The sequence below is a fragment of the Felis catus genome, chromosome B1 (assembly GCF_018350175.1).
Source record: "Felis catus isolate Fca126 chromosome B1, F.catus_Fca126_mat1.0, whole genome shotgun sequence".
NCBI lineage: Eukaryota > Metazoa > Chordata > Mammalia > Carnivora > Felidae > Felis > Felis catus.
Window position 1 is genome coordinate 115,117,507 of NC_058371.1, and position 16,282 is coordinate 115,133,788.

Sequence of the window (16,282 nt, forward strand, 5' to 3'; positions counted from 1 at the left end):
TACATATATATGCATATACGTTTACTTGTTTCTTAAGTCAAAAATATTTATAAATACATGTACATAAACGTCTGTACACATTCATACTTTTGGATTTTGCGGGGAGGGCTGGCCAGTTTTGTTTCTGGCTTCCCAAGAGGACAGTATTTAAATTTGTTGAGATTTCCTGCTGATATTGATTGTATAAGTAGTCCGAGTCCTCCCCAACTTATGATGGTGTTATGTCCTGATAAACCCATAAGTTGAAAATACCATTAAGTCAAAAATGCAATTAATACACCTAACCTACTGAACATCCTAGGTTAGCCCAGCCTACTTTAAATGTGCTCAGAACACTTACATGAGCACAGTTGGGCAAAATCATCTAACACAGAGCCTATTTTATAATGAAGTGTTGACTCTCTCATATAATTTATTGAATGCTGTACTGAAAGTGAAAAACAGAATGGTTCTATGGGTACAGGTAAGTGTGTGGGTTGATTGCATGGCCTTCTGGTGGCTGGTGAGCCCAGCATCCTGAGAGAGGATCCTACTGCCTATCGCCAGCCTGGGGAAAGATCAGAATTCAAAGTTAAAGGTGTGGTTTCTACTGCATGCATATTACTTTTGAACCATCATAAAGTCAGGGACTGTAAGTTTGAGACCATCTGTATGCACACATTTATTACCCATTTACTACTTCTAAGTATGGGCATAAAAGCATAGTTTCAAGTATGAAAACTTTTATTCTAGGTCCAGTGGCATTGCAGAGCACGGATGGTTGCAGGAGCCAATTTTTACATTGTCGGACGAGACCCCGCTGGCATGCCTCATCCCGAAACAGGGAAGGATCTTTATGAGCCAACTCATGGTGCCAAAGTGCTGACAATGGCCCCTGGGCTCATCACCTTGGAAATAGTTCCCTTTCGAGTTGCAGCCTACAACAAGAAAAAGAAGCGTATGGACTACTATGACTCTGAACAGTAAGTTTTATTGTCACAAATCTATGAAACGCCTTGTGCTCTAAGCTGCTCCCAGGGCTTTAAAGTATTGTCTCAGTTTTATAATAACTTCACTTTGTTGTACAAACTTTGTTGTACACATTTAAGAGAAAGGCCAAACCAAGGAAACTAATTTCTCAGTATTCCAGCAGTTAGAAGTAGAAGTAAAAATTGAATCTGGTTTCATGCTTCAGGTTCATATATAAATGGCATGTAGTGGTTCAGTTTTTTTGTTGTAGAGTGCATAAGGGCAGTATTGACATGACTATTTCTGCCATATCTACTGTATGTTATGGAGCATGTAGTAGAGATGATTACTCTGGTAAGCCCCAAAAATCTTAGTATTGAGAGAATTTAATAACTATGCAATCACTTATGTGATAGACACTGTCCTAATTGCTTTATAGGCATTAAATTAATCCCTACAACAATCCCATGGTGCTATTATCCCGATTTTATAAATTAGTAGTAAGCTGAGGCATACAAAGTTCGAATAACTTTTATAAGGCCCAGAGCAGTAAATGGCAGCCCAGCAGTTGAACCCAAGCAGTGTGACTCCAGAGCCTTTGCTCTTGACCACGAAGAGTGTAACTTCTTTCTTCAAAGATCTTAGGAGGAGCAAAACACTAACAAGCTTTTAGTACAAATTATTGGTAGTGTTGAACATGTATCTGTGTCCCGTTAATGAAAAATTATATATAATAACAATTGTTAGTACATTCTAAATTTATTTTTAAACATTTATTTTTGAGAGACAGAGAGCACAAGTGAGGGAGGGACAGAGAGAGAGGGAGACACAGAATTCGAAGCAGGCTGCAGGCTCTGAACTGTCAGCATAGACCCTGACATGGGGCTCGAACCACAAACCATGAGATCATGACCTGAGCCGAAGTCGGACACTGAACTGACGGAGCCACCCAGGGGCCCCAATTGTTAGTACATTCTAAATTTAGAGTGACACGTTAGGGCTCTAGAATAGGAAGTTATGGGTTCTAGCTCTTTCTTTGCTGTGTGACTAGCCTTGTTTCTTCATCTCTAAAATGATGGCAGTAGATGAGTTGATTCCATCTTAGTTCAAAATCTGTAGTTCTTTCCATGATCTGTAGCATCTAGTTATTTTTACATTTTTATCAGATACTTGTTTTGTTGATTGATGCTTTTTTAGTACAAATTACAATTCATGTACAGCAAGTAGAATGGAGAAGTACTTTTTTATTTATGTTTTCTTACATTTATCTTTACTGATAGGTACTAATTGAAAATTGTCCATGGTCTAATAACCTTTAATCTGAGAGTGCTCATCCTTTTTTCCATGATACTTTATAGTTAATTCTGTGTTCAGGAACAGAGAACACTGATCCTGACCCTGTGTCCTCATTTGGTGTAGCCCATTTTGTAATAATGGGGATGGACAAGAAAGAAAAAGAAACCTTTTAAAGATCAAAACATTCTCTTGTCTCTATAAGTGACATGAAGTTTGGTGTCATTTAATTTCTTTGTGATAAATGGTAAATTGGGTAAAGAAATACTGCTATTTACAGTAGAGTTTGAGAGATTTATTGGCTTTTCACTTAAGGCATAAATACTGCTGGAGAAAAAATGCATAATTTTAGATGATAGGCTTTTCTGAGTGATGAACTGGAGCTAAAATGCAGGAAAATTTTATGAGTCAGTGAACAGAAAGGGCTTATATAACTGATACAGGCAAGTGTAAAAGAACTCCTAAGTACACTTTGGGGCCTAGGTGTGGAGTTCAAGACAGGAGCTATTCTAGACTATTATTTTCTGAAAATCTGAAATGTGGTCCAGATTCTAGTATACTTCTGAACCAAACCAAGAGGAGAATTTGCAATAATCCAGACCATTTTTACTTTTATAAAAGATCAGGATTTGCCAACACATAGAAATAGTTTTAAATCGTGGCATGTTTTGTTTTGTTCCGGCCTAAAAATATATAGGCCTGTGTATGTTGTTTGTATGTTTATTTATATATGTATGCATGTGTACATACACTTACATAATGTATGTGCACACAGAGCAATGTCACTGTCTCACAAACAGGGCATCTATAAGAGGGGTGTGCTGAGAGTCGCAAATGGGCCCTTCTCTTCCAAAGGGATGCCTCAGAAGCTTTAACAAGAGAATTTTAAGTAAAGGGGCACCTGGGTGGCTCAGTCGGTTGAGCATTCGACTCTTGATTTTGGCTCAGGTCATGATCTCATGGTTTGTGGGTTCTAGCCCCACATCAGGCTCTGTGCTGGCAAAAAAATTTAAAAAAAGAATTAAAAAAATAAAAACAATTTGAGTAAACCTTGAACTATATTGCCACAAAAGGTGATTGAAACTGAAAATATAAATTAAATGTTAAGGAAAGTAAAAAGTTTCCAATACAGTCCTGTCTTTTTGTGGTTAAAATTATCTAGTGCCTCCATTAGAGATTCTAATTTACTTATTTCGGGGAGAGGCCTACACCCCAGCAGTCCTTTTGTAAGCTCCCCAGCTGCAGACCCTTCAGTGTGACTCATGGAGGGTAGCATTGCTTTCTACATATTTGTAAAACATACAGTGTCAGAGACAGAATGCTGGGCTGGGAAACCCTTTACTTCTGATCCAGCATGCAGTTGTTTGTTTAGTTTGTGTACAAGATGTTATGAACATAATCTTGTTCTGAAAGTAACAGTCACTTACAGAGTGAGGAGAGAGAAATAGAATCATTCTGCCCGTGGCCACATGGTTAAAACTTAGGTGAGTTTCCATGTCCGTGAGTTAAGGAAACAAAACTAAATAGAGTTGGGCTTTTCTTTTTCACTTCTCCTTTACTGATGTTTCATTACTGTGGTTTCTTTGCATGCATGATCAGGTGCTTTAATCACCCGCAGGACCTAGAACCCATCTGTATGTAGTTGACAGACGTGCTGGGGGAAGCCCTTGATAACTTTCACGTTTTGTTAAATCTGTGTAGTATTGCTTTAAGTCTCTCTTTTAATCATTCAAAAGCTAAATAATTACATCAGTTCTCATAAGATTTTCCAGTGATGAATTCTATATTAGTTGCATGAGTGGCTCATTTTCTTGGAATTTTTTTGAGTTTACCAAATCTTAATAAATTGTAACTTGGGAAGCCTTAAAACTGCCTTAGTTTTCTGATTTTTTATATTTGTGTTCACATATAATTAAGTTGATGGGAACATGTTGGAAAGTGATTAAAATTTTGTGGAAAGGCGATAGTCTTTGATGTAGTGAGAAAACACAGTTATTAATTATGCACATATGAGGTTGTCTTATGTTTGATTAATGGATGTTATTCAATGCCAGCTTTTATGTAATTAATGATTTTGCAGCTTTTGATTTAATTAAATACTAGTGTAAGACAAGGCTTAGGGAGAACAAAAACAAACTTTATGAAGATTTCAAGTAAGATATTGATAGGAATTATGATAAAAATCATCTGTTTATACTTAGGAAGCTCAAGTAGGCTCGTATTTGCTATAATAGTGACTCAAGGAAATTTAGTTTTAGGACTACAAGACTGAACTCCATTCTTTCAGATATTACAAACAAACTTTTAGAATTCTCAGTTATTTGTAATGTTTTCTCCTTTATGCAGATCTTCTTAGTATTTGGGTAAAAAAATTCAAAGTTATGGTTCAGATTATTGAAATGGCAACTTAACAAAAAGAGCACACATGAATGAGAGTGCCTTGTGGAAATGGGTATATGAAGGGACAGGTGGACGAAAATGTTCCAGTCTGGTTATTTCCACATTATCAGTAGAGTGTTTTCATAGCTTTAATGTTGAAGTTGATATTAATTCACATACTGTTAGTGTCATTTAAAAAATATTCTAATTATAGACACTTTTTCATATAGCTTTCCCTTCTTTTATGTGCTTTCCACAGGAAAGCTCATCTTTTCTAGTGGTTTCTGTGCAATGACTTTTAAAGCTATACTTCATTGTTTCCAAGTTGCTAATTGTGTTGGTTTTCTAGTGCTAACACATGACTACACATTTAGTGGCTTAAAACAATCCTTACTGTCTCACAGTTTTTTGGGTCAGAAGTCTGGGTGGACTGCATTGGATTCTCTGCCCAGGCTGGGCTCTCATTTGAAAGTTCTGGAAAGAATCCATTTCCAAGGTGACCCTTGTTGGCAGAATTCAGTTCCTTGCAGTTGGGGGGCTGAGGTCCCCATTTTCTTGCTGGCTGTTGGCTAAGGATTGCTCTCTGATCCTAGAAGCCATTTTAGATCCTTTCTTCTAGACACCTCCATCCCAGCAACAGAATCTCCTTCATGGTGAATCCTTCTCCCACTCCAAATCTCCCTGATTTTCCCTTCTATTATTTGAGAAAAGTCTTTGCTTTTAAAGGGCTCCAGTAATTTAGGTTAGACCCAGGTAATTTCACTATTTTGCCATACAAACGACCTATAGTGGTAGTAACATTGTCTTCATTCTTTCATAGACCCCTCTTTTGCAGACATTCTAGAGAAGTGAGAAAGTTAAGTTTTCTAGAAGTAAAATAAAAGTAACTTTTTTCTCTGGAGGTTAATATTAGGAATAATAGATAGGACATCCTAAGGAGATGTTGTGGTATTTTCATTATAAAACCCAGTAGTACTCCTGTCCTGCCTTTTTTAATCAGTTACAACATCTGAAAGAGAGAAGACATTGGTGGGGGGGAGGGTAACCAATATAAAGGTCCCAATCACAACTCTATTGTGCTGGAATAGACTATATGGAAGACTTATTTTTTTAATGCCAAGGACGCCAAAGAAGCGTTGAACCAAAGAAGGCCAAAGATCTGCTCCTTCCCTCCACCTCAGAGCCCTGACCAGTTTTGACTACTCTTATGAGATAAACGGACATATGTGATAGGGGAAAAGTAGAAAGAGCAAATGAGACAGTTCTTGGGAAAGAGTTCCCACAGAGCTTAGGGGAGAATAATCTGGGTCTCCCCAGAGAGCAATCCAAGGTGATCTTAACACTCCAGCCTGGTGGAAGGAAAATAGGCCTTAGTCATAAACCTTTGTTCCTAGAAAGTTCCTTTCTGGGTGAGTGGGGTACCCTGATTTTGATGCAATTTGGGGTGACAGATGAATAGGATGCATTCTTCCAGTGGTCAACCAATAAAATCATTATGGAAACATTTAAAAGAAAAATAACACTCAGGCAGTCACCTATTTTATGTGTGTGCTTTGAGTTTTATTCTTTTTCTGTACGTTGATTTAACATAGGAGTTTATAATAGGTTTTTTTACCCTGCTTTTAATTATTTACTTTTCATGAGCATCTTTCCATGTTAAGCTCATGTAAGCATGTATTTATTGTAAGCTCTCTGTAACATTCTATTATTCGTTCTGGTACCGTACCGTGCCACAAGTCCCGATGGTGTGTGTGCAGCACAGGGCCGAGTGAGGAAGCTTGGGAAGGTTCCCTCCGTGCTGTGGAACAAGACTGGCTGAGAGGCTTCCTCACACAACTTGTGTCCTTAGGTATCACTGAGGGCAGGTAGCATCTGCTTGTCATATCTGGTCCCACCCCTTCTACCCTGTTGCCTCGCACACATGGAGCAGAGTTTTTCCATATCTGTACTTTCAAATGCTGCTCTACTGAGACCTGGTCGTGATCTCCCCTCAGACTGTGGAGCTGTGCCGTGTTGTCACTGGTCTTACTGCAAAGAGTTCCAGGAGGAAAGAGCCACAAATCATCATGTCTGATGTCTTGATTTTTTGTTTTCTCTCTGCTTTGTTTTTTTCCCTTGACTTTTGAGGTCTCCTCATTTTTCTTAGGCTTTCTGCCCTTTTGGGGTACGACTGGGTTTTACTTAGTATAACAATATCAAATCAATTTCTTTCTTAACAACATGCCATTTAGCAGACAGGCTTTCTCAACCTTGGCATTATTGACATTGGGACCAGATAATTGGTTGGGAAGGGGTGCCATCCGGGGCATTCTAGAAGGTGTGCCCTGGAGAGGAGGAAGTGAGGTTGCAAAATCACCTCTCTTGAGAATCAGAGGTTTGTAACAATATTGGCATGTTTGGGTACTTATTTTCTTTTTAATTATTTTGTCATTAGTCACAAGTCAAAAATATGGGTTTGTTTTTGTTTTTTACTCCAGAGACTTCTTTTTACTTTTGTATTTGGAGCTGATCTAGATGTTTTGAGAGTAACAGATATCCTGGTTTCTAAGTAAATGAGGATATTCACATGTTTCTTAAAAGTAGAAAGCAAATAACAAGATGAAGAAATCCTGGTGACAGATATAAAGGAAATTATTTAATGTAGTCAAAGCAGTGTCCTTGCCATCTAGCAGTGTCCTGGGTTTACCTGATTTTCTGGTTAACTCATGGATGCTTAAGCTGCTTGAGTTACTAATTTTGAAAACCCTTTGAAAATGTATTATTTTGGTCTCTATAACCTACTGCAACTAAACAGGCTGTATACAGAGAGCAGCACTCAGGGACATCAGCGTGTGCTCAGAAGAAGTCACTACAGTCTGCTGAGAGGAAGTTTTCATACAATGGGATTTCAGCCATGTACCTCATACCAGACCATTTTATTTGGATGATGGGCACCTGAGAGCTTCTGAGTTTAGCTTTCAAAAAATTGAGATCCACCATCCACTCTTGAGTAATCAGAGGCTTCTTTCAGAACCAGGTGAAAGTTGATATGCTCTTTCCCAGCACAGAAGCCCCATTTTGGCCATTAAGGTATTTATGGATCCTTTTGAAACCTGTCCATTGGCACTCAGTTCAAAACCTCTGTTTGTCTACACTGTGGTAGATTTTGGTCTTCATGACCCTTTTTGGTAAAGAAAATTGACTGCAGTGCACTTCAGGACGGTCCTTGAAATTTGTTGTTTTTTTTTAATGTTTATTTTTGAGAGAAAGCGTGTGCGAGAGTGGGGGAAGGACAGAGAGGGAGGGAGACAGAGGATCTGAAGTGAGCTCTGTGCTGAGAGGGAGAACCTGACACAGGGCTTGAACTCATAGCTGTGAGATCATGACCTGAGCCCATGTCAAGATGCTTAACCAACTGAGCCACCCAGGCACCCCTAGAAATTTGTTACCTGTCTGAGTGTTTGATAGGAACTGTCCTCTAGCTTTTACTTAAAAGATTGGCGTGTTGGGAGGGAAGTATGATGAATTAAGGATTTTGGTTAGGTAGGTTCTAGATAGTTGAATTTTTTGTGTATTTCAGTTGGTCTTTGGTTTGAAACTAAACATTGTTAAATTTGTCACGTACATTGCCAGCCAGTGGTTTTTTTGGTTCTGAGAAAGAAATCCATAAATAACTGTTTATCTGGTTTTGGAGAGATGACTTTTTGACCTCACACCTAAGAATTCTTAGTGTTTTGATCTACACAGTGTCATATATGAGTTTCTTTCAAGTTGGATGAAAAGTTAGACCCCAAATAGTTCATTTGATTCACTTAGAAGTTACCACTATGATTTTCAGTTCTATCAGAGAAGAAATTCCCCTTTGCTCCTCTGCTTCCTTATCATCTAGTTACCTTTTTTTTTTTTACAAAGCCCATACTAATTGAATAACGAACCCTCAAAAGGTACACTTGATGGGCCATCTGTTGACCCCAGCTCTTGTCCATTTGAACAACTCATGCTGCTGGTGGCTCTGATGACCACATATGTGGACTAAGAGACAGCAGATGGTTGTAAAGATTTAAAATCTTCAACAAGTGGCCAAGAGTCATTGTACTTCGGAGTTAGTCAAGATGCTGGCCACATGTAGTTAGTATATCCCACGTGGGACAGGATGCTGGTCCACAGGGTCCCTGCATAGCTTGCTAGATGGCGTGTTTTTCCTTCTCCCTGCCATTCCATCCCTTTTCTTTCTTTAAGAGATGTGGACTGTAAGAAGCTATGACCAAGTGGTTTTGAGAAGGAAATAAAATCAAACATAGTTGTGTGTTTGTGTGGTGGTGTTGTTGTTGTTGTTTTTCCAGGCACCATGGGAGATTGGTTAACTAGTGTAATTAGATGGCTTATTAGAATTGCTTTGTAGTGAAAGCCCTCAGGGTCATTTATTTGGTAGCCTTTCTGTTGTGGCAGATTCCTGATTACTCCCAGGTAAAGTTGAGAGCTAAATTTAGATTATTCCCCAAATGCCTGAGTTTTTACTTGACTCAGTTATTTCTGTAAGATCATGTCTAATTAAGGATGAATTGTGAAAAATATGATTTGATTCTAGATAATGTGACTCTTGTACGAAGTCCTTGCACCTGACTTCTTATAAAAAGTAAAATCCTTATGTGACAGTACAAGTATGAGGCAGAGGAAAATAAATGTGTTTTCTGTAGCCAGGGTGGAGTGGAACCACCACCATGTGGGAACAGAAACTCCCATTTCATGTGATGAAGAAATGCTTGTGGCATGCGGGGCAGATGGAGTGTGAAATAGAGTCAGGAAAAGAGGTACCCAGGGACCTTGGTTTTAAAATGCAATTTCAGAAAGAATGCAAGCAGACTTCTGGATTCCAGACAGTTTGGCATTCTAGGGGAAAGAAAGGGCTGTAATTGGTCTGGCGTTTTTCTTTTAATCAAATAGTCAAGACAGTCATCCAGAAAGCTGTGCTCTCACTTCGTTCTCATTGCCATTACGAGCAAGCACTTTATGCATGGGACACAAGATTTCCTTTGTTGAAATCAAAGTTTAAGATTTACGTGGCCATAAATCTCCAGGGTCATAATTTTCCTTAGTGAAGCTTATATAGGGAGCTGATCAGTGAACCTTCTGAGGACCTGCAACATTCAACCAGTGTTTTGTTGGGTAGATTCTAGCTAAACTAACTGATTTTACATCAGATTGGAGTGAGGATGTTTAGATACAATTGGACAGCTCTCTGGACCCCTCCACCCTCTTGGCTTCCTCTTTGACCTCAGGTGGAACCTGGCTGGCCTGGAGAGAAAGTCCGTAGTGTTGATGGATTCTATTATTAATCCATTCTCACACAGCTTCTTGTTCTCCTTGAGGGCAGTCTCAACATCTTTATTGAGAAGGTTGGGAGTGTGCTGCATTAACTGCCTCGTCTTTTTCTCACCCCAAACCATCCCTGTTTCTACCTTCCTTCACTCCTGCTGCTCCTCCGTGTCAAAGCCCCACTTCCTGTGTTCTTCATGTCAGACTTTTCTTCTTCATGTTTCATTTTTCTCCTGGCTTTCATCTTCCTTCCTTTTCTCAGTCTTGCCGTTTATTTTCTTCCACCTATACACTTGCTGAAACCTCCCATTTCCTTTAAAAAAAAAATCTCATCTCTTTTTCCACTCTGTATCTCTGCCAGCTTACCACCACATCTCTTTCCTTCGCCATCTACTAAAACTCTTCAGTTAAGAAGATTTAAATTCCAATTTGTAAATCCAGTAGTTATTTTTTTCCCCTCATGGTCCTTTTCTCAGCCTCTCTGTGGCCTTAACACGTTAGGATTTCTCTTCTCCTGTGACCTCCATATCATCTTGGTTTTCTTCCTACTCCTTTGACAAATGCTTTTCCTTTTGCTGAGTCATCTTTTTTTGGAGAGCTTACCTGTTTTCTCTAACACAGTCTTCATTTTAGTGTTGATAAATTTACAAATTATGTTTCTAACCCCAACCTTACTGAATTTTTTGGAATCTTGTCTCCCAGTCTTGCTTCTTGTCTAGGCCCATCTCACATGCAGTCAATTTCTTTTCTCCCCTCAGGTTGTCATGTGTATGAGAGAAAGGGGTTGGCTTATTTCCCTGTGGTAACCAGCCCATCTGCATGGGCCAGTTTATTATAGTAGATCTGACTTGTCTGACACACTGAACAGATGATAGAAGTGAGAGAGACCCCTAAATTTAAACTAGTTTGAATCCATCTTTTAAGCAATGTCTGTTAGCCTTTCATTTTTATTGATCATTTCTGAAAATTTATATAGACATTTAAAATATGTTTTACCTAAGCAGATGAGAGCTCTTTATATATTGAGTTGAATGCATAGGTATATCTTCCTGTCTTTCTTGTAGTTGAGGGAATAGGTAGAGCACACAGGGTGACTAGGGGAAGATGTTGCATGCCTGAATTAAAGTAGTGCCTTTCTGCCTAATAGAGATGCTTTTCCTATGACTGATGAAATGAGTCACACTATTTTGAATGGTTGTTTTTTTTTTTTTTTTTAAATGTTTATTTTTGAGAGTGAGAGAGAGAGAGATAGAATGTGATTGGGCAAGAGGTAGAGAGAGAAGGAGATACAGAATCTGAAGCAGGCTCCAGGCTCTGGGCTGTCAGCACAGAGCACGATGCGGGGCTCAAACTCACAGACTGCGAGATCATGACCTGAGTCGAAGTCAGACGCTCAACCGACTGAGCCACCCAGATGCCCGAGTCATACTATTTTGTATTGATGTCCTATATGTATAATATTCCACAGTAAAATTCTTAGATATGTTTCAAAGGGGGTTGGGGCAATTACTAAAGTCTGAGTATCTCACTCTGGAGTTGGAAAGGCCAGAACTGGGGCCAGCAGCAAATCCTAAGAGGTAAAACTAGATTCAGGACCAAGAGTCATGTTGATCTTAGGAACTAACAATTGTGATCAGGCATAGAGCCAGGCCAGATGAAAGAGGTGCACAGAGCCTGGTGGTGATAAAACCAGTTCCAAGGTTTAGAAGCCCAGTGAGCAGTGGGGTCATTGAGCACACAGACAGAATCAGAAAAGCAGAAGGAGAGACCAGAAACCAATGCACAGTTTGGATCATGAGGAAATCACAGTATTTCTTTCTTGGTCTAGAGTCCACAATCTGAGGGCTCATAGGTAGACAGTGAGCCAGGTTAGGAAGGTGTATGTGGGTTCCCCTGTCTGAAGTGGAGGTGAGCAAGGTCAGAGAGAAGGTAGATGTGCAGATGATTATGGAACAGATTGTTGTGAAAGTTATGGAGAAATTTCTAGTGGGAACAACTAGATAAAAGGGAATATACAAGTAGCTTAAATTAACCACAGCAATCAGAAATCCTACATTTCCCTTTTTTTTTGCCAGAAGATGAAGAGTAGTGACTCATTTAAGGCCAGATATGCACCGTTCTATATTGAACCAGTAAAATTTTTCTATGCATACACTTTTGCATTCTTTTATATTTCACCAAATATTTATTGAGTTCCTAATTAGAAATAGTTTTGAATGTGTTCTGTGTAGCTAGCACCATCCAGATACACTCTTTACTGTTAATGCCTGGTACATACGTGTGAGTTAATAGCCATTATAACTACTTTGAGACCAATATAGGAAGCATAATGGTATAGCAGGACCTTATTTATCTGCTTTCATCAGGGGCAGTATTGAGGTTTCAGGTTAATTTAAGGTTAAATTTTTAAAAATTACTTAAAATCAAATGGCTGGAGATTATTTTAAATAAACTTTTAACTCGTTATAAAAATTATTTGATATTTTTTGATTTTGATAATTGATAAAAACCATTTTTAGAAAACTACAGAAAACATGAGCAAAATTAATAGCACTGTGGTAATACTGTATGGAGATAACCACTGTACCATTTAGGTAGGGGCGCCTGGGTGGTTCAGTTGGTTGAACTTTCGACTCTTGATTTCAGTTCAGGTCGTGATCCCAGGGTCGTGGGATTAAGTTCTGCGTTGGGCTCTGCACTGAGCATGGAACCTACTTAAGATATTCTCTCCCTCCTTCCCTCCCTCTCTCGCTCTCCCTCCTTCTGTCTTCCCCCTTCCCCTCTGCTCCACTCCTCTGCTGGAGCTCTCTTTCTCTGTCTCTCTCTCCAAAACAAAACAGTTTGCATATATTTCTCCTTCCTTTGTTCCTTCGTTCCTTCGTTCCTTCCCTCCTTCCCCACTTTGAGAGAGAGAGCAAGAGCTTGAGTGGGGAAGGGGCAGAGGAAGAGGGAGAAAGAGAATCGGAAGCAGCCTCCACACTCAGAGCAGAGCCAAACACAGGACTCAAGCTCACAGCTGAGATCATGACCTGAGCTTAAATCAACAGTTGGACAGCTTACCGAGCCACCCAGGCGCCCCTTGGGTATATTTGTTAATAGCCTTCTCTCCACACCCTCTGTATTTTTAACAGAATTGTAGTTGTATTGCATAGAAAGTTTTGTGTCCTGATTCTTTTACTCAGGGCTAAACCATAATTTATTTAGAAACTTTAACCTTCAGGTCATTTACAGTATTTTACTATCCTAAAACAACTTCCACTTAGCTATCTTTATGCATAACATAAAGATGTTGTGCATAGATGTTGTGTGCATCTGATTTTTCCCTTAACATAGGTTCCTAGAAGTGTAATTATTAGTTAGAAAATATACTTGGCATCCCTCTAGAAGCACGTGGCAGTTTATGATTTATGTTCCACAAATAACGAAGTGGGAGGGAACATACAGCTGTTAGCTAGGAGCAAACATAGCCTGTGATCTGGTGACCCGAGTCATCCAGAGCTCTTGCTGGGTCCTGGTCTGCTATCTAGGTTGGTTCTTTTTGTTTGGGAGAAGAGGATAAAATTACTAGTGGACCCTCTGTGCCATAGCCATACATGCTCAGTGCTTAATGGTTTAAGGGCCTTTGTGTGTTTTTGAATATAAGAAGATGAGAAAAACTAACAATACTTTGGTGGTATCAGTGGAAGAGTATCATTTATTGCTACTTACCTGTTTTTGCTATTAAAAAATTAGTTTTCTTTTAATGTTCCAGTATACATTTAACCTTTCAGAGTCAGACTTCCTAAAGAGCTTTCTGCCTGCATAACTAAATTGGATTTAATGGGTTTTTTGTTTGTTTGTTTTTCTTTTTTTTTAATGTTTTATTTATTTTTAAGACAGAGAGAGACAGAGCACGAGTGGGGATGGGGCAGAGAGAGAGGAAGACACAGAATCTGAAGCAGGCTCCAGGCTCCGAGCTGTCAGCACAGAGCCCAACGCGGGGCTCAAACTCACGAACTGTGAGATCATGACCTGGGCCAAAGTCGGACGTTCAACCGACTGAACCACCCGGGTGCCCCTGTTTGTTTGTTTTTAATTTCTAGTTCTAAATTAGTAGTTCTCATGGGCTGAGGAAAAGGAAGTGAGGGAGGGAGATGGGTATGGCTATAAAAGGACACCCCAAGGGATCTTCAAGGTTTTGGAACTGTTAATGCATCTTGACTGTGGTAGATACGTGAACCTACATATGTGATAAAATTGTACAGAACTAGGGGTGCCTGGGTGGCTCAGTTGGTTGAGCATCCGACTTTGGCTCAAGTCATGATCTCACAGTCCGTGAGTTCAAGCTCTGTGTCAGGCTCTGTGCTGACAGCTTGGAGCCTGGAGCTTGCTTCGGATTCTGTGTCTCCCCCTCTCTCTGCCCCTCCCCTGCTTATGCTCTGTCTCTCTCTCAAAAATAAATAAAAACATTAAAAAAATTTTTTTTAATTGTACAGAACTAAATACACAGAGAATTGAGTACAAGTAAAACTGGGGAAATCTGAATAAGATTGGTAAATTGTATTCATACTGATAACCTGATTGTGATATTATGCTATAGTTTGGCAAGATGCTACCATTGGGGAAAACTGGATAAAGGATGGATGAGAGCTTGCAGTATTATATCTTACAATTACATGTGAATCTTCAGTGATCTCAGTAGATATTTCAATTAAAATTTGTTTCCTAGTTCTAAAAATGGGTATTGTGATAGTATGGTGGTTTTTGTTCAATGACAGATTTGAAATCAGATTGAGCATTCATTTACAAGTACAGTACTATGTTTTATCCAGATCTTTTTGTTTCCATTAAGCTTATCTACCATGAACAGAAGAAGAAATGCTTTTTAAAATTTCACTGTCACTGGGGCGCCTGGGTGGTTCATCAGTTGAGAGTCTGACTTTTTGGCTCAGGGCATTCTTGAGGTTTGTGGATTCAAGCCCTGTGTTGGGCTCTGCGCTGAGAAGCTCAGAGACTGGAGCCTGCTTTGGATATTCTCTCTGTCTCTCTCTCTCTCTGCCCTTCCCCTGCTTGCACTGTCTCCCTCACTCTCAAAAAAATTAAATAAACATGAAAAAAAAAATTTTAAGTTTCACTATCCCTAAGATTCTAGAAATGGGATGTAATTTTCTTTCTTTCTTTTTTTTTTTTTTTTTTTTTTTTTTCTGTTTCAGCCATGAAGACTTTGAATTTATCTCAGGAACACGAATGCGCAAACTTGCCCGAGAAGGCCAGAAACCTCCGGAAGGCTTTATGGCTCCCAAAGCCTGGACTGTGCTGATGGAATACTACAAATCCTTGGAGAAAGCTTAAGCTGTTGACCCTGTCACTCCACCTTTGACACTTAACTGAGTAACGAGGGGACCACGTAGTTCCTGTTGGCATTTCTTTGTGGTGGTGTCTGTCTGGACACGCTTCCTCAACACAGACCACTTTCCTTAACTAGCGTCAGTTTTGGTCTGCCTTACGAGTTTTGTTTTGAACTAGTGTAATACACTGCTGGTTTTAATGTATCTTTTCCACTTATTATAGTTAATATTCTTACAGTACAATTTTAAAATCTTGTCTTTTTATATTATATTTATGCTTCTGTCTTATGATTTTTTCAAGCTGTTATATTAGTTGTAACCAATAGTATACACATTGAATCTCATTTTTCATCCCTTGGAAAAAGAAAAAGTCCACTAAACAATAAACTTGGCTAGACTTCGTTTGGGGAATTTTACAAGACATCTGTAGCAATTAGGTTTTCTTTTTCTACATTGAAAAATATAAACTGCTTCCTTCCTTCCTTCCAGGAAGCTATTGATCTCTTAGCTGTTATAATCTATTCTTATGATCTGTGTAAGCCCTGAATGAACTTTCGATCTATTCAATAACATTAAACTTTTTGGCTTCTTATTTATATGATGTGTTTTGTTTTGTTTACACTTAACCTTCTTGTGAAAAGTTTCTGACGGAGGAGGGAAAATACAGGCATCTTTCCGTTCCTTGAATCTAATAATTAGCTCCTGTTTTTCATAGTGAATTTTTAAATGGAAAAATGATAATGCATCCTGTCCAAAAATTCAACCAGATTCCCCAAATGTCTCTAATATTCTGAAACACCCTAAGGTGGTGGTACTAGCCATAGAGCTAGGGAGATGATGGTCCATTTGGGGAGGGGGCATCGTATCCAGTTTGCTTTTGTAGGATATCCTCAAGTAGACTATTCAAGTGGAGATGTTTATTTAGGAGCTGGATATACAATTTTGGTTGAGATGCCAGCATTTTTGATTTGCAAGCATACTTTCTGTGAAATAATCATGATCTACTCTTTAAAAATTTAGCATTAAAATGAGATGGCAGA

The 16,282-nt window shown here is 39.1% G+C and overlaps 1 protein-coding gene across 2 annotated transcripts in view; it reads left to right on the forward strand.

Moving 5' to 3' along the window:
• PAPSS1 (3'-phosphoadenosine 5'-phosphosulfate synthase 1) overlaps nucleotides 1-15,838 on the forward strand; it is a 103,923-nt gene extending 88,085 nt beyond the window's left edge. For both annotated transcript variants that reach the window (XM_003985102.6, XM_023252877.2), the window contains exons 11-12: nucleotides 733-962; nucleotides 15,108-15,838. In XM_003985102.6, the coding sequence (XP_003985151.1) occupies nucleotides 733-962; nucleotides 15,108-15,246 (369 nt within the window). In that variant the 3' untranslated portion in view covers nucleotides 15,247-15,838. The remainder of the gene's footprint in view (nucleotides 1-732; nucleotides 963-15,107) is intronic.
• The last annotated feature ends 444 nt before the right edge of the window (nucleotides 15,839-16,282 follow it).